The 25,518-nt window shown below is 42.5% G+C and overlaps 1 protein-coding gene across 6 annotated transcripts in view; it reads right to left on the reverse strand.

Moving 5' to 3' along the window:
* The window catches only part of BCAS1 (breast carcinoma amplified sequence 1), a 104,248-nt gene that overhangs the window by 46,504 nt on the left and 32,226 nt on the right, over positions 1 to 25,518 (reverse strand). For 5 of the 6 annotated variants that reach the window (XM_032461407.1, XM_032461406.1, XM_032461409.1 and 2 more), the window contains exon 4: positions 14,090 to 14,646. In XM_032461407.1, the coding sequence (XP_032317298.1) occupies positions 14,090 to 14,646 (557 nt within the window). Of the gene's footprint in view, positions 1 to 13,436; positions 13,479 to 14,089; positions 14,647 to 25,518 lie in introns of all 6 variants that reach the window. The other variant, XM_032461404.1, reaches the window with a different exon arrangement.

Here is a 25,518-nt window from a genome sequence, read left to right on the forward strand (position 1 = left end):
GGACCATGTGACAGAATATTCTGCAGCCATGGATTCTTTGAGGGATGTATAACGAGAAGAAAAATGTCCCCAGTAAAGATAAAAATGACCAGACTCTAGATGTCAGGCCAAGGCTAAACTCCTTAAAAAGATCTCATTTAATTCTTATAACTGATCCTGTGAAGTGTGGACTATTTGTCATTCCATTTTCACTGATGAATAAATTGATGCATAAAAAAATAAATAACTTGCCTTTGGTCAGAGAGTGAAACTCGGATTTGGCCCCAATAATTTCAGAGGCGAAAGGCCTTTAAGCACCATGCTGCATGGCCTCGGCCATCTCCTTCCCTTTAGGTGTTTATTCAGATATCTTCCCATCAAGAGCTTTCCTATTTTAATTTTCCTTGGCTCCTTTCCTCTTCCCTGCTACTTATTTCCCCCAACTTTTATCATCATCCACATATAACACATTTTAACCAAAGACGTGTGAGAATTCAGTGTAAGATAAAGATGACACCTCAAACCTACTGGAATGAAGGAGGACTTTTTAATACAGATGTAAGGATGACTGGGTGGCCATCTGAAAAAAAATTACTTTAGTGTTGAAATCCCATACCAGGATAAAATCTAAATGGATAAAAGTACTAGAAGAACACATGGGAAAAAAAAAACTTTTATAATTTTGGATTGAGAAGGCTTTTGTAATTTTGACTCAAAATCCAGAAGGCATGAAAGATTGAAAGTTGAAAAAACCAAATGTTGGAAACCATTTGGGAGGGAGGCTGGGATGAGAAGCATTCACCCTTATACGTTACTGACTGAAGTGTCAATGACTTCCGTCCTGATGGAGGGCGGAAATTTTGGCATCGTCAACTAAAATTTTAAAAAGAAAATATTCTTTCACCCAGCAATTCCACTTCTCTAAGAGTTGATCTTAAATCTCAATTCACATCAGTGTGGAATAACAAATATACTAGCTTATTCATTGCGATGAGGTCATAGCAAATGTTTGGAAACCATCCCAATGTCGTTAATAGGGTCCTGGTTAAATAAATCATGGTACATCCATTCAATGGAAAACCATGCAAGTATTACAAATGAGGAAGCTGTACAGATATAGAAAGTGGTGTTAACTGAAAAAAACTTCATAGTATAGAACAGAATGTATATTATATTACCATTTGCTTAAAAAGAGGAATGCGAATCTACGCTTGTCTTTTGCTTGTATACGCTCAAAGAAACCTTAAAAAGATTCATTTAAAAATATGAACAGTGGCGTGGGGGTACAGCTCAGTGGTAGAGTGCACGCTTAGCATGCACAAGGTCCTGGGTTCAATCCCCAGTACCTCCAATAAATAAATGAAGAAATAAAAATAAGGAAAAAAAATACAAACAGTAGTTATCTGTTGGAGGTGGCACTGATAGACAATAATACCTTTTTTCTAATTTCTTACTTTGAGCCATGTGAATGTATTACCTATTAAAGTTAAAATTAACACAAAATGTGGGTGACTAATTCCAAATGTTCAAAAACATCCAGAGAGCCAAACTCAATACAGTTGGGAAGCTGATTCCAGTGCGGGGCCACTAGTTTGTGGCCTGTGCATTAAATAGTGGCTTATTCCTCCTTAACTACAAATACTTCTTTGTTATTCTCCTCAGGCCCCCAGATCGTTCTCAGCAAACAAAAATTTTAGACAGAAACACAGACATTTCCCAGGAAATATCTGGAAACTTGTCTTTAAGCAAACAGGTGTCCGTGGTATCAGCTTATTTCTCATCTGTGCGGAAGAAGCCCATATATTTTTTCCCCTTTCTGTTGGCTTCAAAGGGCAAACAGACAGGAACACCAGTTAAGTGATCACAATTTGTCATGGTGAAAAATTGTGCCGTCTTTTAAGTTGATTGTCTATAATCAAGCCCACATGCAACTTCTGGCACCTTCCTTCAAGTGTAAATTGCATTTGGATTTCATCCTCCTTTAAGCAAGGTCTATCTGCAACATCTAGGTGAAAATATACGTGAAGGCAGGATGACCCAGGCTAAAGAGAAGCCTTGTCTGGAACGACTTGTGATGAATGTCTGCCCCATCTAGATTCCCCATCGGCTGTGCATCACTGGTTTCATTTTGAGTATCTGTACCAACAATCAGTGCCTAACGTGAGGTTTAACACAGGAAAATCTGTCTCAGAAACGTTGACCAGTACAGAAACCCATGACTCCACTCTTTCCCATCTGTTAGAAATTCGAGCCACATGCTGTCCGGGATAAAAGGGAAAGCTATGCTTCCTCTCCCACTCGGTTGCCCCAGCAGCACAAAGGACATCATTTACTCAGCAACAGTGGTCTCCAGACAAATGTTAAGTCTTTACTTTTTTGCTAAAAGCACAGTCACCTGCATCCACCCATTGTTAGATTTAGCATGAAAAATCAGATTTGGTGAATTCTTAAAGGTAAATTTATCCTCCCGTTTTCCTAGAAGGGAAAGCAAATTAATTAATCAAGCAGGAAGGAACTTCAAGATCCAAGTCTACTAAAAATGGTTTGTGGAATGTCAACATTTCTGAAGCAGTCTGAAAAAAAATTTTTTTTTAACTTTGTTTTGCTACAAAGCTGAAAACCACTGAAGGAGGCTCTATCTCCATAGCCAATTTTGTATTTTTACTTTTCCCACTATTTCTGCTCAATTCACATCAACGGATAAAAATGCACTCACATCTTTTAAGCTCCTGCCAAGAAGAGGGAAAGAACTCAAGTAGCACAACTGTGAGAAATGCCAATAATGAAAGGACTTCGAAAACTGCCCATCCACGAGGAAACTTCTCCTTCCAAAATACACATTAGCAACACGTGTTAAAAGTCAGTGTTATTTCGGAACAAGGAACTGCCACGCAAGCTCTGGACTGCACAGTTCCAGAATTATTTTAAGTGAAAATAACCTCTTATTAAACCTCTTGTTACTACTGGAGTTTCTAACGCAACTCAGGATGCTCAAGCTTCACAGCGCCATCTAGCGGAGGGACCAGGAACGACCTCGGTTGCAGTACTTTCCTTACAGCCCGGAAGCACCCTGTTCTTGCTCCATTTATATAAAAAAAAGAGAAAATCTAGATGAGCAAAGGGTAAAAATATAAAACGCAACCATTATCCCATTACAGGAAATAACTACTACTAAAAATTTGCAATTTTCCCTTCCACACCCCTCTTTGGGTGGAAGGATGAATACCAGTGGGCAGGCAAGGAAAACATGATTTTTACCCAAAAGGGATCTTTCTGTATATACTATTTTGAAACCCACTTTTTAATTTAACATTATATGCTATTATGACCGTCCTCACATGTCAATCATTCTATTTCTATGCCGTCCTTGTTTATGATGCCCTGTGTGAGGGGTTCCTGAATCAGTACAAAAGCCCTCCAAATAGGTCTTCAGATCTTCCTAACTTTTCTCTTACAGACAATGCAGGACTTGAAAAAAAAAATACCCTTGTGGGTAAAATATTGCCCATTATCTCAATAAATTCCTAGCTGTCAAAGTGCTCATTCAAATTTCTTAAGACTTTAAAGTTGTGAACCACTTAAGTGCCACGGCTGAGAGAAACTTCCTAGTGATCCAGGCAACTGAGTAAGATCTTATCAGACGCTTCAGAGGGCAATAAAAGTAACCTAAAATACTGAAACATGAAATCTAGCTTTTCATTGTCTTTGGGCATGTTTTCTAAGAGGGGGAATCTGCATGACACAGATCTAAAAATGCTCCACTCACCCAATTTTCCCACCTCGTTTTTTAACTTAAAAAATTTTATAAATTTTTTCTCTCATTATTTATTTATTTAATGTTATTTTTTTAAACTTTGTTGGTGGGGGGGGGAAGGTAATTAGGTTTGTTTATTCATTTTAATGGAGGTACTGGGGATTGAACCCACAACCTCATGCATGCTGGGTACAGCACTCTACCACTGAGCTATACCCTTCCCCCTTTTTTCTCTCATTTTTTAAAACTGAAGTATAGTTGATTTACAATGTTGTATTAGTTTCTGGTGTATAGCATAGTGATTCAGAGAGAGAGAGAGAGAGATACACATTCTTTTTTATATTCTTTTTCATTACAGGTTACCACCAGCCATTGAATATAGTTCCCTGTGCCATACAGTAGGACCTTTGTTGTTTATCCGTACATAGTAGTTTCCATCTGCCAGTCCCAAATTCCCAATTTATCCCTACTCCTTCCCTCCGCCTCCCGCCCCCAAACCCCAAAGTTTGTTTTTCTGTGTCTCCTCCTCTTTTGGGGAGGAGAAAGGCAACAGTGTCCATTTTAGCTGCTTCTAATGGAATGAAGCGAGGCTGGACCAGCTGTCCAGTGTGATGCTCTTGATTCTTGTTTACAGATCATAAGCTCACCACCTGTTTTAACAGTCAATAGACATAACCTCAGGGTATTAAAAACTCATCCTACACTTAGGTAGCAGAAGTCTAATACAGCAGCTTTACATGGTAGAGCCTCATGAATCTATGATATTGATCGATGCAGAGATGTTATATTTTTAAGATTAAATAAACCAGTTGTTCATTGTAGTCACAGGTGAAGAGTGCAAAGAAATCTATCAGAAAAAGCAATTCACATTTTCTTCCTATAAATAACGGTTTTCCATTTTCTCTCTCAGCAACTCCTCTGCTTGCGGGGTGAGTGAATTTGTCGACTTGATTTCCAATGGCAAGTGAAATGTGGGTAGAGAATTAAGCAATAAAATGTTCTTTTCTCGCTGCTTCTTTTTTTTTTTTTTTTTTTGGCAGCAGTAATTACTCTGGGGTATTGCTAAGGACACATGAGTTAGCACTCTCTTACGTAAAGTCCACTATGGATGATGGAAAACAGAAAAATCCATTTGTTGTGGGCAGAGAGAGGGTGGAGAGTGATTCCCAGGTCCCATCAGCAAAAAAGGATCTGTGGTGGATTCTTCTGGTCTATGATCAGTTCCAGCATGTAAACCTCCAGACTGACAATGACATTTTACATTTATTAGAGGAAAAATATCCAACATTATATAAAAAAAACCACTTCAAAATACAAAAGCAAATAACCCACAGCCTAGAACAAGTTTCTCATCTGTTTAACAAACACTTCCTATTAGTGAGAAAACTGTTTTGAATACTGCCAAAATTAGGCTGCAGATTTTCTAAGAAATGTTTGGACTAATGTAGAAAAAGAAGAAAGGAAAGTCACACCCCTTTTCCTGAGTTTTTAGATTAAATCAGACTCCTTCCTTATTCTGCCCACTCCCCTATTCTAATGATCAGCCTTCTCTCTAAATTCTGTGTATTTCATATGCAGCCCTTTTAATACACTGGAACTGTTCATTTATTTATTTCCTTGTTTATTATTGGTCCCTCCACTGGTACATGGTTCTATCCATCCTGAAATCATTCTGGCACAAAAAAAAGCACTCAGATGTTTGTTGAATGAATAAACGAAAAATATTGGTGCCTCTTACTTATTGTTTAACACCAGCCGACAAATTGACTCTCAGGCTGGATTTACAGTTTATTAACCAGATGGTCACCTAAATTGCTTCAAACTGCCTTATGTGCTATGAAGGATGAAAAGCGGTCTCTGATGACAATATTTTATTTTACTCTCAACTCTACCACCAGAAAATAACAAGACAAGTGTTATAATGAAGGACAACTCACATGTTGGCAACTGTTGGGAATAATAGGGAGGGGTGGGGACTTGGATGAACTGGAGAGAGAATGCCCCATCTCGAGGGGCAGTCACAACTCCCACCCCACCTGGGGACATAGGATGAAACTTCTCACTTTTCAGAAATGTCTGGAATACGGAATTCTATTTAAATCTCATAATTTGAAAATACTGTCAACTTTGTCAATTTCAAAATGTTATCAATTAATTAAAATATTATTTAAAACACTGGGTGGGTCATATAAAACCAATCTGTGGCTTGATGCATCCTACAAGAAGTCGTTTTCCAACTTTGGTCTACATGTCTAACTCAGCATTTCCTAGAAGAACTATTCCTTGGAAGATACACCCAACTGGTTAGACGGCTAATAGTTCTATGGATAATTAAGTCTGAGAAACACTCAGTTAAACAAAGTCAAGCTGGTGTGCTTGCTGCAGGACTTCTCAGAGCCTTTAGCAGGCTGACATCCATTGTGAATCTTCAGGAAGGAGTATAAAGCAAGTACGATTTTCAAAAACTCTTTGATGATGGGGCCCTAATTCTAGGCTGATCTTATTGGACAGATGAGTCCACAAAACATTAGTTTGCGACATATGAGCTTCAGAAATTTAAAAAAGATATAAGATGTTTCAAAAGATTTTAAGTGCTCCCTCTTTTGAATTTATAGGCACAGTGGCTAAGTTGCTGGTGATGAATTCCAGTTCTGCTTCTTTCTAGCCACATGATTGTATGAGAGTTACTTCACCTCTCTGTGAGTTAGTCAGTGCTCCATAAATTAGGGCTGTTATTATAACCTTGGAAGGAGAGAATCAGACTGAATAACACCAAAGGGAAAGTAAACTCAAAAATCTATTTTGCAAATTCACTGCAGAACACAATTCACTTGATATTCAACCATGATGAGTAACACCAGAATATACTAAAGACTGAGTTAAAAATACCAAATAAGTGGTAGAGATATATGATTCTGCATAGTTTATCTAAGTGGAAGCATCTAGAACATACATAGGTTTTGAAATCATTGTTTATTTAAAGTTGTGTTAGGCAGAGCTGATCACGAGATTGCAATAATATATTCTAACGTTCTCTGAAAAATCGTAACATGATGTGTACCATTAGTATTCTTGGAAGATTCATCTAACAAACATTACTGCATGCCAAGGTGTGCCGGGCAGTGTGCACTGGGAACAGCCAGTTGCATAAGAAACAGTCACATCCCTCAAGATCGCTGTCTCCAGACATGAAAAGGGCGATGACGGTAGAAAAGAGCTTTTCAAACTTCAGATTGTGACTATTAGTGAATCGGAACATAATTTAATGGGTCCCAACCAGCATTTAAAAACCATCAAACAAAACAGACTAGAAAGATTACAGAGCACCAGCCTGTGTGCTTAAGAATCGTACTATTTTGTGAATTCTTTGTTTCGTGTACGTGCACATGTATCAGGCCAGGATGTAACATCTGTTTCTCACTGTGGGTCACAGTCAAGTTAAAGAGCTAGTTTGACGAGTCTATTTAAATAAATTACCATAAGGGGATACCACACCAGCCTCCTCTAGCTCCAACCACTTAATGATTTCCTAACATAAAGCTGATAGACAATAATATGTCTGGTTTCTATCTGTGGCAAGTCATCTTTGCTGGAAGAGCCTGCTTTCTATTGTAGAAGCTTTCTAAACCCTCCAGGCAGACACGTGACTCAGTTTCACCAATGGGTGAATCTTAGGCAACTCCTTTTTCACTTCATGGGACATAATGACCATCTGTATGCACTGCTTGGAACTATGGCAGCCTCCTTAAAACCACAAAGTCAGTATTATGTAATAGCTGTACATGGAGTATGACCTTTAAAAATTGTGAATCACTATGTTGTACACCTACACCTTACATAATGTTGTACATCAACTAGACCACACACACACACACAAAATGAAAAGCAAAAGAAAAACCACAAGGGACCAAGCCCGTGAACCAAGTCGATCAGTTCACGGAGGGCAGTGGAGACTGACGCATCTGGGGGCTGTAAAGACGCCGCACCACACTGAACCCCCCTGCTTCTAGAGTTCTTATTATGTACAAGAAATAGTACATTCTCCTCATTAACTAAGACATATTGATTGAGCATTTTTTTTGTTTGTTTGTTTTGTTGTTGTTTTTTACTTGCAGCCAAAGGCACCCTAGATGATACACTACCCAAATTCCATCATGCTGGAAAGCCATTTGATGTTTCATAGTCTTTATTTCTAAGCTTCTGACAATTTAGAAAATGGACTGTTTCATTTAGCATCATTACCACTGACAGCCCGTGCCTCCTCTCCCCTTGTAGTAGCCCCAGGGCAGGCAGGAGCTTCCCCTTGTGGATAAAAACACAAGGTTTTGAAATGACTGAGTGTGATGGATCTTGATTCCAGTTCTGCCACTAGTGCAGCTGTGTGGCCCTGAGCAAGTAACTTAACTTCTCTGAGCTCTGGTTTCACCATCTGTTAAATGGCAATAAAAATGTCTACCCTGTCGGGTTGTTATAAGAATCAAAGCAGATAAGGTATGCAGAATGCTTCCTACACAGCCCAGGAAGAGCGAATTATTCAAAACTGGGGCAACTATTATTTGCCTCTCCCACAAGGCTAGTAAGTGGTCGAGTCTGAGTTAATTCTTGTGTCACTCAGGCTCCTAACATTTGCACGTTACCTCCGCCACTGCCAACGTTTTATATCAAATGTTTCTTAGTGCTAATTTATAAAGTTCCTAAAAATTATAGTGTTAAAGCTGAAAACCTTGCTTACTCCCTAACTTGAATAATTTAAGATGGGTTTTTCCTCTGCACTGACACAGTCTTTGGGTGGATGGTTCTCTTTACCTGTTGAAATACCATGGCCTGCGGCTGGAAGTCAACAAAATGAAATTTTAAAAAACCATGGCTTATAATTCGCTTGACTTTCTAATGTTGGAATTAAGTGATTCTTTTCTTTTTTTCCTCTTTGATTTGAGATTCACTTGATATTCCCCGTTTTGCACATACTAACATTTTTGCATAGCAGTTCTTCACATTAACATTACTCAATTTGGCATCGTTGCAACCTCACTGCAGTTTCAAATAATTAGTAAAAACATAATATTAAGCATGGAAAGCATGGGCGTTGGAGACAGACAATTCTTTCTGAGCTGTGTAATCTGGAGTGAGTGACTTAGTTTCTCTAAAGCTTTGACTTTTTCATCTGTAAAATGGCAAAGATATAAAAATGCCCTTCTAAGCTCTGATGTTTCCATGCGATGATTCCTTCAAAGTGGTTTTATCACAGAATTTCATTTAACATATAGGATAGGATACAAGAAATAAAATACTGCAGGGATTCATGTCATGAGAAACCCCTCAGGAGAGGGGACATCTGGTCAGCTTCACGGGGAACTTGGCACTTGAATGTGAAGTAAATTTTTGAGCAACAGAGACAGAAAGAGCTACAGGCAGAGAAAATACTTTGAAGCAGACAGCACCTAAATAGGTCATGTGTTGGCCCTTCTGACTGGGCAAATTTAAAGGAATAGGGGAAAATACAGTTAGAAACACAGACATCGGAAAGTTTGTAGAGATCCTTGAATGTCAGACTAAGAAACTGGGGCTTGTGGGCACCGGCATTTTAATTTATATTGTTTCTAAAACAATTTCACAACTCCTGCACTTTTTTTCTTAAACCCAAATTAGGACTTAATGCCTTTGGTTACATAGTATTCAAATTAGATTCTATTGTGCTGTCTCTGCAAGTTCTAGTTGAGGGTTATAGAAGGGAAAGGTAAAAAGAATAAAATGTGGAGTAATAGGGAGAAAGCCATTCTGCTGATAATTGTTACATCTTATTTTTCTCAAGATGCAATATCTCTGTGTTAATTACTTTACATGACTTATCTCACTTAACTTTCACAAGTGTAAATAAACATGAAAATGTGCTTGATACTATTATCATCTCCATTTTAAGGACAAAGAAACGGAGACTCAGAGAGGTTAAGTAACTTGCCCAAGGTCACACAGCCAGTAGGTGACAGAGGCAGAGTTGAAACCTCGGCGACCTGACTGCCAGGTTTATGTTTTAATTCACTACTTTATACCACATAGAAAAGGACTCTTGGGACCTTGGGTCTTTGATTGCAATTCTACCACTAAAGAGCAGTGGTAGGACGGAGTTGCCCTGAACCAAGACGAGAAAAGCCTGTGGATTAAACAAGTAGGTATTTCGTTGTCACTGGACGTGAATGAAGAGTTCGGTGGTGGACATATCGCGGTTGAGCCGCTCAGGGAACACTCACATGGAGATGTGGAGATCCAAGCAGACGTGGAGAAGCGGCAGCTAGATCCTGAAGTCTGGGCTTCAGGGGCAGATCTGGGCTACAGGCATCAGGTTGGGACTTGTCAGCAGAGAGCTCTATGTAAACCCCTGGGGCTGGGAGAGCGCCAAGGGAGTCAGTGTAGTTAAAGAAGAAGACACCCAAGAACTGGACTCTGGGGGAGACCAGCGTCTAGAGGATAAGACTCAGCAGAAGAGACTGAGGAAGAGCAGCCAGGAAGCGGGGAGCACCCGGAAACCAAGTGAGGACGATGTTTCAGGAAGGAAGACGTGCAGGGCTGTGTCAGCCTTGACTGGCAAGCCGCATAAAGGTGGAAAGGTATCCAGTTTGGCAGCTGAGGCGAAGGGTGGCGGGAAGGTGCCACATCATGGCAACTTTGACAAGAGCAGTTTGTATGGAAGACAAAAAGCCTGGATGGAGTGTGTGCAAGAGGGAAAAGGAGAGAAAATCCCTGTTTCTCTTAATATCTGGAGCCTGAATGAATTTGAGGATTAATGCACTTACCACAACCTCCCTAAAACATGTGTCTCTTACTAGATCATATGATCTTTGAAGAATTAGGACCATTTAGTCTTTAAATGCCCTGCACAAAGTTATTTAAATAACAATTGCAGAATTTAATTAAACTTTTAAAGAAAATGAATATTCTTGTTTAAATCTCCTGAATCCATGCTTGGCAACACTTTAAGCACCTCCTCCTGCCCCTAACACAAAGACGCTTCTGGAATTACCAGTGACAACAGAAATTTCGTGTGGTTTTTTTAAACCAATAAAGCTCCAATTTTCATTATGTGATCAATTTGCAGGGGTGGGGGCGAATGAATCTCTTAAATGCATATCTTACAGTTCTGGTTCAGTTGTTGAAGGGGAGAGAAAAATTAAAGAGAAAACCCCACCCCTGCCAGCACGTTGCTTTGAGTGAATCACAGCTCAGTGAAACCTTTCAGGCATATAATTTATCTTTTCTTTGGCCCATGCAGTAAATGCTTCACTTGTTCATGAATTCTGGCCTTGTTTTAATTATGCCTATGTTCTGAATGTAGTTTTATGAGGCACAAAAATAAGATTGTCGTTCTGAAGACACAGAAGATTTGTGTGTTTCCCCCAGAATGCAATGGTGGCATCCTTCTCCCAGTTCACAGCTCTGTGGGCTTGTGGTTGGAATTCCAATCCAGCAAGGAACACGCAGGGGAACCGGGGGGAAGGGTTTGCGTGCGTGGGTGGGAGGGCAGGGACGGCCAACATGGCTGAGCCCAAGGCATCATTTTACCCTAAGGATTCTGAATCAATACATTGAGGCCATGCATGCACAATGCAGCGCTCCGACCAAGAAAGCCATTGATTGAGAAGTTTCATTCCTGTTACTTTCTGAGAGCTGGGTTCTCTCATTACACTTCCAGAATGACTGATTTCCGCCCCCCACAAATACAGACTGTACAGCCAGGGATCAGATCAGAAATCTTAACAAACAGAAGGCTATTTTGTTGTTGTTGTTTTTAAAAATCTTTGCAGATACATGTATTTGAATATCCACAGGTTCACAGACTGAAGGAGAAATGAGTGGCTATTTCATAACTTTTCCACTTCTTATAAGCATAGAGTTCAAAGTTGTCATCCATATTTCAAATTCCAAAGATATTGTATCAACAACAAATGGAAATCTGTCATGTAACAAACACAGATGCAAATTTCATGTGTGAATCTAAGGAAACGAATTCACTTATTCCAAAAGGAAGATAAGCTACAATTTTTAGATCTTCTGAGAGTTACTATAACTTCAAAATTATCACCCAACGGCTTGGTTATACTATGTACCTGCCATGTTCCCAACACACACCTCAAACTCTGAATCAAATCTCATTTTGGAACTTACTCCATTCCAGCTGAGGTGTGGTCCCTAAGAGCCTTCAATGAAAAAATAAAAAAGCTGAGTTGATAAAGCACAATTGTAAAACTCTGGTGCACTTGTCTTAGAATAGGAATAGATTGACTGCATTAAGGTTTTATATGGTTATACGTTCAAGGGTCGGTTATCAGATGCTGAACTGGTTTACTTAAACAGAACAGGGATTTGGATGCGTCACGAGATACCAGTTCAGAGATAGGTAAAGCTCAGTTCTTCACTCTCTTCCTATAAATAGCTCAGTTTTTCTAAATTCAGGCAGTGGGCTGGCTTTAGGTGCCCACGTAGATGAAACATGTGACATTCAAAAACTCAGAACCTTCAGATGACTTCAGGAGCTCGTGACCAACAATGAGGATGCAACAAGAGTGTCCCCACGCAAAGTGAAGTGGTAAAGAGTTTCTCAGATACTCATGAGTGTTGAGGATCAGTCTGTTGTCCCCAGGATACGGACCTTTCGGGCTCCAGGTTTATACATTTGATGGGAGGTTCCCTGGGCCAGCGAGGCTTTCTCCTCATCCTCCCCAGCAGAGCCCTTGCATCATAACCGTGAATTTTTGGTATCTCTTCTCTGGCTGGACCACAAACTCCCTGAGGATAGGGACCCTGTCCTGTCCACCATGGTGGCCTTGCCTCGCCGGTGCAGGGCAGTGTCACACTCAGTGAAGATTTGATGCCTGAATACATTTGAAGACTCACTTTGAATTATACAGAAAGCTATTCAGTTGGCTTCTGAACTGGTTGGTGCCTTTGGAGAAGGGGGCATTGAAAGGGCATTTTTTCTTTTTTTTTAACTTTTGAAAGAAAATTTAAAAATCAGCTCTTGGAGAAAAAGTTTACAGTAACAACAAGGATGCTGATGGCATGAGCCTAAACACATCAGCCTTATCTTTTCCCCAATTCTAACTGTCCAGAGTTTTCAGCTGGTGTCTAATATTTACAGTGTAATTCTTGATACCACCCTGGATGAATTAAAACCATAGATTGGTGGTGGCTCAGTGGTACAGCGCGTGCTTGGGACGCCGGAGACCCTGGGTTCAATCCCCACTGCTTCCGTTAAAGGCAGGGAAAAAAAAAAAGGCAAAAAAATTAAACCACAGATTAATGTGACAGTCATTTTCCTGAAGGAAAATAGTATGTGGACAGTGCTTAGAACAGAGCCTGGCACATTGTAAATGCGAAATAAATGACAGCCAGTGTTATTATTAGCAACCTGGCAGGGAAGCTAGTTGTCATTAAGACAAATATATGGACACCCACGATACACCACCATGTAATAAAAAACAGACCATCTAACTTTTCCCCGGGTCTAACCTCAACTAGAGGCACTTTTATTCCCAAGTTCTGAAAAATACTGTTGTTTAAAAGACCATCAACTAAAGAAAGAAGTGCCTTAAAGTACAATGTATCTACTTGTACTCCCTTCTTCATTTAAGGAGTTCTTTTCAACCACCCCAAACACAAACTCTCAAGGTTAAGAGCAAATGCTCTTTTTAAGATCAAAAGAACTTGCCTTTCTTTGTTCAGGAAAGAAAGCAACCAGTTCAGATGCCTCCTTAAAAAAAAAAGAAAATCCAGTTTTTACAAAGGATTACTCCAGCTCGTTGGAAAATAATTAGTACACAAAAGAGTCTTCTTCCCAGAGCCGTAAAACCTGTTGATTTCAGCGCACACTTTAGTGAAAAAGACAGTTGAAGATCAATCCAAGCTATTAAAAGTAAGAAATGAAATGCATTCCAATACAAGCCTATAAACATCCTATCCGGGAAGCAGGCTACTGAGACGGGGACAGGTATTTAAGTCTTTGAGGAACCGTTTTTACTAATGCCTTTCCCTCCAGACTCCATTGATCATAAACGCAAACTGTCCACCTCTGCCTTTGATGAATGGAAGGATGAATTCATCTGTGTGTAACTCCCCTCCTCTCTTCTTTTACACTAAACAGATGCCACAGCTGTTACTGTTCCTCCAGCAGATGTTTCTGCCCACGGAAACATGGGCAGGCACCGCGCTACAATGTGCTGTTTGTTCTAGAGGGATCCATGGCTTGAGACCCTGTCGGGACCCCCTGGTGACTAGAGAGCCACACGTGTGCAACAGTGTTCCCCCACGAGGCCCCCTGAGCTGGCGTTAAGAGCAAAATGGATCGTCCCTGTCAGCACTTACCCCCTCTGCAGGGACATCGCTCGACTGCGTCGATGATCCAGGAGTTTCGCGCGCCTGGTCCTGATGCTGCGCGCACTTGGCTTCCTGCTGGCTGTCGACTGGCGTCTGTTCCCGTTCCTTGTCCAGTTTGAAGAGTTTGTCAAAGAAGCTGGGGTCCTTCGGCTTGGAGGGGGCTGCTCCCCCTGACTCAGGTCCCCAAGTGGCAGAGAGGCCGAGCTGAGCGGCCGGGGTCGGCCCGGGGGTTTTATCTGGGTCGCGCCCCGGTGCAGCTGCGCCCGGAAGCGCGCCGGGCTCACTCAGGTCTTTGTTCCTCGGGGCTTGACTGGAGCTGACATCAAGCTTCACTGACCCAGTGGATGAATCCGTGGCTTGGTCTCCGGCACGTCCTGGTACAGGCCGAGAGAGCGTCAAGAAAAAACGAGATCTAGCAGCTGGTGCCTGGGGTTTGGCCTCCTTCCCGAGACTCTTCCCGCTGGCATCCGCAGCAGTGCTTATCTCCGTTGTGGTGGGGGAAGCAGTGGCTGCATGATCCTCCCGGACACTTGCTCCCAAATCGACTGTAAACACAAACATAAACAGCGGTCATTCAACCAGCGAGGAAATTCAAGCATGGCTGATGGACTCCGAACGTCTCATACACAGAGGCGGTGGTGCAGACTGGGGTTCTGCTGTCCTCGGGTCCCGGGCCTCTGCAGAGCAGAAGTCAGTCACCGAGTGGCTTCTGGCCCTGTTCTCGGGAGAGAGAAGGGAGGTCAGTGAGGAGGAAAGCCGAGTTACTGGAAAGCACACAGCAGGTGCTATACTAGACCTAGGGACACAGTCACCATCTTCTTTTATCTCCACCGCCATCCTGTGAGAAGCAAATTATCATGATGAAAGCTGGGGGGCAGGGCTGCAGTTGCCGGGTTAGGAGAATAAGGTTTTCCAGCCTCGGGGTTACTGACAGGCCGGGCCGGTTCATTCCTGTGCGTTGTGGGCCCTTTAGCTGCGCCCTTGGCCTCTACCCGCCAGATGCCAGTAGCACCCCCTAGTGTGACAACCAGAAATATCTCTGGATGTCGCCAAATGTCTCCTGGGGGCAAAGCTCATTCACTCTTGAGAACCACTGAGCAAGATTATCTTTTTGAATCTGAGTTACTTAACTTTGCTGTGCCTCAATTTTCTGGTAAAATGAAGCAAATAGAACCTATCCCATAATTTTGTTATGAAGATTCCATGACTTAATATTCTTAAATATTCTCAAAGCACACCGAACAATGCCTAGACTATAGTAAGTGCTCATTAAATGTCACGAACGTTAGTTATTATCATTATTCGTGAGTGAGAAAACGGACAGCCAGAGAGGTTGATATACCTTCCCAGCAAACAGTCTAGTTATGGGCAGAAATCTGACTCCAAAGTTCATGCTCTGTCTTACCATAGACCTATGTTACATATTGAGAACACTGGAAGATTTTAAAAAGGAATACCAGAAAGTTTCCATTTTGAAGGCTGGAAGAGCAGATGTCTACACAGGAAGGCAGATTAGATCTCGGGCTGCGGGAAGGCAGAGGGGTAGGGTCAGCTGTGCAAGACTGTGCGTGGGAAAGCAGGCTCTGCCTCCTCCAGGGAGGGGCGCTGTTTCCAGAATCCCCGTTTCTGTTTTGGACTCTGCATGGAGGTGATTGAACTGCCTCCTTTTCTCTGTCCCTTTTATAAAGCAGTGCGATAGGGAAAATATACCACAAAATTTGAAATCACAGTTAAAGATCTAGATTCTCTACTGATAAGCTGTGTGACCCTGGGCAAGTCACGAAAAATCTTTACATGTCCTCGGACGTAAAATAGGAATAATATAAGCTCCCTTGCAGGGTGGCGAAAACGCGTGCAAAGGATCAGGAGCGCTGACTTTTCCACAGCAGGTGCTTAATAACTGACAGATACTGTGATGGTGTAGTTTGTAGCCAACCGCTTCTTAGTATCTATTTGCAGGAAGAGAGAGAAAGAAGAGAACAGAGGTTTCTTTCCGTCTTCTCGTATTGCCCAGATGAAGTGAGAAAGACACACATACCCCCATTAGCAGTTACCTTGGCCAGACTCTGGTATCTCACAGTGTCTAGAGTCAAGAACAAACAAAACAGGAAAGAGAGAGAGAGGGACAGAGCACTGGATTCTTGTGCAGAATGGTGGGCTCCTCATTAAGCACCAAGGAGCAGAGCAGAAATGGTACAGAAGTCCAGTGACAAGCCCTGGGCTTCCTCATAAACTCAGACCTTAAGGAAATCATCCTGTATGAACACTGGTTTTATCTTCCGGCTCTTCCTAGCCGTTTTCTCTGTGGTCCTGGAATTCATAACTGTGGTAAATATCACACTTGGAAGGGAAGGGAAGGGAAGGGAAGGGAGAGTATGGGAATAAGGGAGTGATGGATGGATGCGTCAGGATGCCAAGTGAGCAAGTCAGGCAGTTGAAGTGTCAGCGAGAATATAAATGAATGGTGGGGACTCTCCATGCCAGGGGAAGAGGAAACAGTTGACAAAAAAGGGAGCGACTAAGATTCAAAACAAGGAAGGGCTTTTCAAAATGCCAAGAACATCAACTGGTCTCTTTTAGCCTTTTGCCTCTCTTGCTTACTCTCTGGCTGGGAACCAAAGGAGCTAATGGTGAGTAAAAGTGTTACGCTCAGAGAAAAGTCTCTAGGGAAAAAAAAAAAAAAAAAAACCTTTCCATGGACAGACTTTTAAAAGTGCCAATCTATTGCTTTAATAAATGATCTATTCCTTACAGTCAGGTATACAGACTAGACTTCAGTGCATTTAGAGTTACAGCAGATGCAGACCAAAGCTCTTGATGTCAGAGAATGGGTAAGGTGTTTTTGATAACCTGGAAGAACGAGGACTTTTTAGATAGGACAGCCCATAACAGTGAAGCCCGCAAACTTGGGTGAGTGTACCTCCAAGTCCCTTGCCTGGAACTTCTATGTCTCTTGCTAAAATGCTCACCTCCTAGGTAGACACATGCCCTAAGCTAGACTGAAAAATAAACCCAATGACTTTTGCTGACCTGCGAGTACAGAGTTACAATCTTTGTGCTTGGGCTGGCAAACCCGTAGGGGGCACACCTGGAGGTGGTGGCCTTGGCTAGCACGTTCAGGAGTGCTTGCCTGAGAACCAACACAGAGGAAAGCAGAGCCAAGAGATCTGTGGGGCACATGTCCAGTGATCGCATTTGGACACCTGGATGCAGCTGCCCCTGAAGCTGGATTACCATTACCTAGCCAGCAAATCGTTTTCTTTTTCTTTTCTTTTCTTTTTTTTCACATAACCCATACTTAGTGACTTGGAGAGAACTTCAGGGAATTGGTCAGGATTTATTTCACTTCTTAATTAAGAGCAATCAATCTTCTCTTTGGAAAGTTGTCTCCAGGCCTTTCAGATATGTTTGGGAGACATTTAATATGGGAGGAAGGAGGGGAAAGAAAATGAAATGAGAGAAAGTGAGTTCTTAGAAGCTCACTTTCCACAGAAACAAAAAACATTTCCTCAGGAAAAGTGAAGGAAAAAAAAATCTACTTGGGAAAAGATATTACAGTCACTTGAGATCTTAGATAAACATTACAAAACAAATAAAGTATGTCACGAAACAGTAACTTACACACACACAAATCCAATCTGTATGGATGAGAAGGAAGAAAACCTATTGGAGTTACAGGTTTTCTACTCTTGCAAAGACAGGCATGATTCACATGCCTTCCTCACATTATTACAGAAAAAGCAAAAAGTTCCTTCCTTAGATTATCAGAACTAAGCTTTCCGTTTCTATGAAAAATCTTGGGAGAAGCCCATCTGGAATCTGGTTTCAATAAAAAGTTTTCTTATAAAGCAGACAAACAGATGACAAAGAGATTTCACTCTTCATAAGGAAAAATGTATGAGTTTAAGGAAGATAAAAAGAAATCAAGAATGCAAATGGCAGCTCTCAAATGTTCAGGAGAGTTGAAAATTTTGATCTCCTTAGTGTAGAAAAGATAGTTTTGTAGTGTGTGTGTGTGTGTGTGTGCGCATGTTTTAAGAAAGTTGTTTTATCTAGACGTGATGGAAAACTTATTTCCAGTGGCCTCTTGGTGTCACTGTTAAGAGCTTAGACTGTGGATCAAAGGGACCTGGGTTTTAACTCTAAAATATTAAATATGTGACCTGGACAAGTTACTTTATATCCCCATGCCTCAATTTTCTCATAAAACAGACAAAAAAAAAAAAAGTGCCCTCTTCATAGGGTGATTGTGAGGATTAAATGAAATAGTTTCTACGAGGCATTTCACATAGGCTAGCATGTGATGAGTTTTTTAAAATATTAGTTATTTTTGTTATATTTATATATTGTTACTCTAATTACTATTTAATTTCCAAAATATAAGTCATAAGGAAAGGAATTATTCCAATGGTTTAACCTGTGAACTTGGGTGCTCTGGAAAGACTTTTTAAAATAGTAATGATGTAAATTAATTTATCTTCAAAAATCTAAGAACCTGGGCCTGAGAAGTTTCAAGAATGTTTTTTCCAAGCACCAAGTATTCTTAGTAAAGACAAACTGCTTTGTCAGAATTCTACTGCACATTTAAAACACACGCACACACACAAGGTTTGTATTACACTATTCAGAACTTCTGAGGAAGAACTGTCTTTTTTCTTTTCATGTGTCAAAGCTAAAATTTTTACTTGGTACAACTGTAAACATAATAGCTAACATTCACTGAATGTTTTCCAGGTGCCAGGCATTATAATAAACGCCATACATAACAAGAAATATTTTATTTATGTATTACAGCAAATCTACAAGATAGGTATGACCATCGTTCCTATTTTACAGGTGGGGAAACTGAGGCTTCAAGAGTAAAGTTACTTTGCTAACATCATCCTGTTCGTGACTGGTGGAGTCAGGATTAGAACACACGTTTGCTTGATTCCAAAGCTCAAATTCCTGACAGTGTGTTGTCGTAGAAGCAAGCGCAGAAGAGGGAGGGAGATGAATGAAACAATTTGGTTAAAAGAATTAGTGGATTTTTCAAGAAAAAAATATGCACAAGGGGGACAATAAGCCCTGTGCTTTCTCTTATCTGGGAACACTGGTGTGCGATTTTTGTTTGTTTGTTTTAAATAAAAATTAGATCATATCCTTCCTCCACATGAAACTATCCAAAGAGGGCTTCACTACAAGTAAAATCAAGTTCCAAGCTCTGCCTTGTCCACACCCGCCAGAACCTCAGCTCGCACCGTGTGCTCCCTCTCACCTCTCCGCGCCCCAGCCTTGTTCCCACCTGAAGCCCTTGGCACCGGACCTTTCCACATGGGAATGCTTCCCCTAAGATTGTCCCTCGTTATCTTTCAGGCCCCAGGTCACACCTTTCTAGACCCTTCTCTCTAAAGTAACCCCTCCCACTCATCCGCATTCACTCTGTAGAGTTTGCAGAGCACGTCTTGGTCTCTGAAATGATCTCATTAATTCATCGTTTACTTGTTTCTTCCCCATTAGAATGTACGCACTGGGTGGACAGACTTGGTCTGTTTTGATTACAGCTGCATTCCCGGTGCCTCCAGCAGTGCTTGGCACATCCTAGGATTAAGGCAGGGAACAGGTAAGGCAGCGAGCAGAGCCAGGGGCAGACCAAGCGCTCAGCAACCATGATGTTCACAGCAGCCAAAACAGCCATGTGTGTAATCGTGGTGGTGGCAGAGATGGAGTTCTTTCCTTTGGAGAATTCCATTACCCAAATCTTCAGAGTTCTTACAGGTAAAGAGGGAAGCAGAGAGAGGCTGAGACCTGAGACCTGGGACCCTTTACCGGAGTGCTTGCACCTGGACAAACATCTCCAGCAACAGAATACAAAGAAACTATAAGGGACTAAAAGTAAAAATTACTGCACACACACACGGTTGGGGCCATTGTGAACAATATAATACAAAAAAGGCCACAAAGCAACTGCCACCTCTGAGGTGCCAGGAGCTAAAGCAGGGCACTGCGCGTGATTCTGGCACAGGGCACCTCCGAGGGGGCGGGCAGGCCACCCAAGCTCCGCCTCCTGCCCAAACCAGCTCCTGCTGTTAAGTTAAGGAATCAGCTCGCCCTGCGCATCTCGGGAACAAGTAAGGGCACCTGTTACTTGTGTTCGCTCCCTCGTGCTGCAGCCCCAGCCTCAGTGAAGCCTTGCTCCTTACCGATTTCTACTGATTAAAAAGTCCAAGGACCCAGGTCGGTAACATCGTTATAATTTCATTCACAAATGAAGTGTCTACTGACGATTCCCCACTCAGACACCCCTTCCTCTGTGACACCATCATGTATGCCAATGTGGTGATCCGTCAGGATAAAGGTTAAATGAAGAGGAAAGACAATGCACCCCAACTGCAAAGGGAAACTGCAAATCTTGCAAAAGGCGGAGGGTGCGGAGAGTCATGTAAAAATCACACACGTGGCTACTGTCGGGTGAGGATCTGGCAGACTTAAAGCAGTGCGCCAAAGGAGAAGGGAAAATAGAAGGGAAGGTAGGTGACGACACTCCAAGTTCTTCAAAGGAGAACTGCATCTGAGTATCAAAGGATTACGACGGTCCCTTGGGAAAACTGATGAAGGCCTCAAAATGTTTTGCAAAAATGACCCTGTCATTCGCGGTCAGCCTGCAGGAGTCAAATGACACTTCAAACAACTGTGGCTTTCTGTGTTGTGTAAATGCACTTGTTGTTTTAAAGGTCTTGAAACAAGGATTCATGCGGCAGATACTCACGGCTTGGAGGAAGATGTTAGATTTGAAAATTTCACTGAATGATCAGATTTCATGCTTTCCATTTCAAAATTAAAAAGCCAGGATGTCTTCTTCAAGAAACTCTAGCATAAATAAAAGAAAGGAATAGGGTTGGGGGCAGGAGGGAAGAATTCTTGGCTATTGGTTGGATACAACACATCTGAACATTGGTGATGAAAATGCTGGGTTCAAATTATGTGGGCCAAAGGTAACTGCCCACCCCTTGCTCTCGAGAGAGCATCCTCTAAAGTCAGCCATGAGTGTCGGTCACTGTGGGGCAAGACTGCCCTGGTGAGGCTCATGCTTTCCCCTCTCCTCTTTACTCACACATTTCCTATCATTCATATGCCTACAAAAGTCTGGAACAAAGATAATTCAAATGCAGAGCCAGACTTTGCGCCAACATGAGTAAATATTGTCACTCAAAGACACTTCAGATGCTTGATTTTTTTTTTCTCAGTTTGCTCATACACATTTAACATGTGTTTACTTCCCATATGATCAATCTCTCAACTCTTTTCTTTCCTTGTCTCCACCCTGCACCCTAACTGCAGGATGACCAACATCTGCAAACCAGTGTGGTTTATCAAACTCCGTCCCTGCTCATACAAATATGTACAAGTATCCCAGATACATGCACAAGGGGGTTGCACTTGTCCTTGTTGGTTTTTATAAACATAGGGTTATATTAGACACAGTTTGTGATTGTTTTGTATATCATTGTCATGGATTGAATGTTTGTGGCCCCCCTCCAAAATTCATATGCTGAAATCCTGACCTCCCACTGCGATGGCATTAGGAGGCGGAGCCTTTGGGAGGTAATTAGCTCATGAGGGTGGGGCTCTCATGAATGGGATTAGTGCCCTTATAAAGAAGGTCCCAAAGACCCCTCTCGCCCCCTCTACCACGTGGGGGCACAGTGAAAAGACTGCAGACTGTGAACCAGGAAAAGGGCCCTCACCAGACGAGGAATCTGCTGGCCCCTTGATGTTGGACTTCTCGCCCTCCAGAACTGCGAGAAATAACACAGGGTGTTTAAGCCATCCAGTCTATGGTATTTCTGTTAGAGCAGCCCAAACAGACTAAGACAACCACAGTTCTCCCTCCCAGTCAATACATCCAAAGCTATCTTATCTCTTTAATAGCTGCAAAATACTCCTTAGTATGGAGATACCAAAAGACACTGAAGCCACTGCCTGATCAGTGAATGTTCTGATAGTTTCCGCACCACTTTTTCTATTTCCACTACAAACAATGCTGTGGAAAATTTCCATGATCAAAACTCCTAAGCTAGTGCTTTGTTTCTATAGAATAGAGGCCCAGATGTGGAGCTGCTGCACCCAAATTAATGTACATTTAATTTTTAAAAACAGACACTGCCAGGTCACCTTCCCCAAAGAGTCTCCAAAGACTCACATTTCCAGAGGAAATGTGATGAGTGTCTCCCATCCACAAGGGTGGAAGGGATGCGAAGCAGCCAGAACATTGATCACAAATATAATATTAAGCACCTTTTAAGTGGTTAAACAAAAATTTACCAGGGAAAATCATACATCATTCTATTAGTGACCTCAGCTGTTAGGACACAAAGAGTAGGCTTTGGAGATAGCAGTTGGGGACAGGTTGGCGGGTGGGGGGGGCGGGTGGGGGGCAGGTGGGATTCAGGCCCACAGAACACTGCTAACAAGTGACAGTGACTAGCCTGAGGCCCTGGGGCACTGAGAGGGGCTAGCCAGAAAGTACTGTGAGACAAGGCGCTCTGGCGGAGAAGGCTGGGGAAAAGCAGTCAAATCAAGAAGACGTTACATTCCCCAGGGCAGAGCTACAAATGACCAGTGAGCACATAACAAGACGCTCAGCATCATCCGTCATTAGGGAAAGGCAATCAGAACCACAGCAGGGTACCACCTCACAGCCACGAGGATGCCCGTAATCAAGACAGGCAATAACCAGCGTCGGTGAGGATGCGCAGAAATCAGAACCCTCGTACATTGCCGGTGGGACATAAAATGGCGCAGTTGCTTTGGAAAGCCGTTTAGCAGTTCCTCAGAAAGTTAAACATGGCGTTACTAGGTGACCCAGCAATTCCATTCCTAGGTCCACAGCCAAGAGAACGAAAACATGTTCATACAAACACTTGTACACACAGGCTCGGAGCAGCATTGTTCACAACAGCCAAAAGGTGGAAACAACTCAGATGTCTATCAGCCGATGAATGGATAAACAAAATGTGGGGCATCCATACAATGGAGGCTTATTTAGCCCAATCAGACACTGAAGTACCCCTACCAGCCACAACACAGGAGACCCCTGAAAACATCACGCTAAGCGGAAGCATCCAGATACAAAATGCCACATACTGTACGAAGCTCTTCATATAAAATGCCCAGAACAGGCAAATCCACAGAGACGGAAAGTAGATTAGTGGTTGCCAGGGGCTGGGGGAGGGGAAATAGAGACGAACTGCTCGAGGAACCTCTCTGTGCCGTGATAAAAAATGTCCTGGGATCGATAGCGGGGATGGCTGCACCGCCTTGCTGATGTACTAGAAAGCACTGAATTGTACACTTTAAAAGGGTGAATTTTATGGTTTGTGAATTATATCTCAGTCTTGAAAATGAAGACATTTTATAAACAAACCCCCACACAGTGGGTGATGGGGTCGGGGGGTGAACACCCAACCCCGAGCAGAGAGTCCACAGGGAAGACAGACGGCTGGATTTCAAGCCAATGAAAAGATGTTCAGTCTCATGAACAGCAAAATACAAGCAAAATGAAATTACAGCAGGACTTGGCATTCCCCCTACAAAACTGGTGAAAAGGGAGACATTCAGGAACAAGCAGGGGAGAGAATGTGAGAAAGGACAGCCACACCTATTGTTGGTGGGAGTGTAATTTGGCCGTCTCTTTGGAGGAGAACTCAGTACTATATATCCATATTTAAAAAGTCACAAGTTCTGTGAGCTTTAATTTCTGCTTCTAGAATGCTACCCTATAAATATAAATGCACAGAGGCACGAAGTTACATATAACACACACTATCTGCTGGACTATTGTCGTGGTGGCAAAATGTCAGAGACAAGCTAATTGCTTATCAGTAGGGACCTGTTGAGACCTGGTCAAATGAACGATCGCTCGTCCATACAATGCAATACTCCCCGGGCATTGACATGAGAGGCAGGAAGAGGCTGGTGACATTTTCTCCTCCTGTGGTTGCCAATCCTGGCTGTGTATCGGAATCCTCTAGGAGCTTTTACCAGTTCAGATCCCTGGGCCTCAACCTCAGGGTCTCCTAGACAGAGGCTACAGGAGGGGACCTGGGCATCTAAGTTTTTAATAAGCCACCCAGGTAAGATATTGGGATATAATATAATGAGAAATACATATTTGGTCTTCATCCCTGTTTCTGGGACACAGCTTTAAAACTTAACTTTACGAGCCACGGGGATGACTTTTGTTTTTCGTAACAAGCCAGCCCCTTTTTAACCACATCTGAGTTTCTATTAATGAGGTGACTTCTGAAAAGCCCTAAGGGTGGGGGCCCTGGTTGCCAGGAGGACAAGTCATATGATTAAAGGTTGGGACTTTCAGCCTCAGCCCCCATCTCTGGGGTGGGGAGAGGGTGGGAGTCTTGAGTTTCATCTCCAGTGGCCAGTGACTTAATTAAGGTGCCTACCTAGTCAAGGATCCACAAAAGTCCCTAAAGGACAGGGTTCAGAGAGCTTCTGGGTTGGTGACCACGTGGAGGTCCTGGGAGGGTGGTGTGTCCTGAGAGGGCACGGAAGCTCCACTGCCCCCAGGATCCGCCCAGCCTCCCACCCCCACAGCTCTCCCCGGGAACCTCTCCCATCTGCCTGCTGCTGAGTTACATCCACTTATAATAAACTGGTAATCTAGTAAGTACACTGTTTTCCTAGTTCTGTGAGCCATTCTAGCAAGTAACTGAACCTGAACAGGAGGTCATGGGAACCTCTGATTTGTAACCACACAGGACAGAGGTTGTGGGTAACCTGGGGACTCCCCATGTGCAACTGGCAACTGAGGTAGGAGGGAGTCCGGTGGGACTGAGCCCTTAACCTGTGGGAACTGATGCTAACTCTTGGTGGATGATGTCAGAACCGAACTGAATTATAGGACACCCAGCTGGGGTCACAGAACTACTTGGTGTGGAAAACCCACACATCTGCTGTCAGATGTGGTGTGAGCAGCAGAGCGCAGAGAGGGGAAACAGAGCAGGTGTTTTTTTCTTATACTAGGAAAATTTAAAGCCTCCAGAACCGATGATATGATTCATCACCTCACTGTTCAGAAGAAACTGAAGACCAGAAACTTACATGTAAATGACAGCAACCATAACCACCATGTAATCATGACTGCTAACAAATACAGAGCACCCACTCTGTGCCAGGCACTGAAATATGCTTTCATTGTATTTGATTCCTATACTGTAGGTACTATTATCATCCCACTTCACAGACAAGGAGGCTGAGGTTCAGAGAAGTTAAGTAACTGGCTTAAGGTCACACAGCTGGTAGGTGGCAAAACCAGCAGTCTGATTCAGAGTTCCTATCCTCAACCACTAGGTTATACTACCTCTTCTTATGTAATTTATAGGTATCCTTCACATAGTAGAACTTAGTCACTTTTGATG

This window comes from Camelus ferus, chromosome 19, assembly GCF_009834535.1.
Source record: "Camelus ferus isolate YT-003-E chromosome 19, BCGSAC_Cfer_1.0, whole genome shotgun sequence".
Taxonomy (NCBI): Eukaryota; Metazoa; Chordata; class Mammalia; order Artiodactyla; family Camelidae; genus Camelus; species Camelus ferus.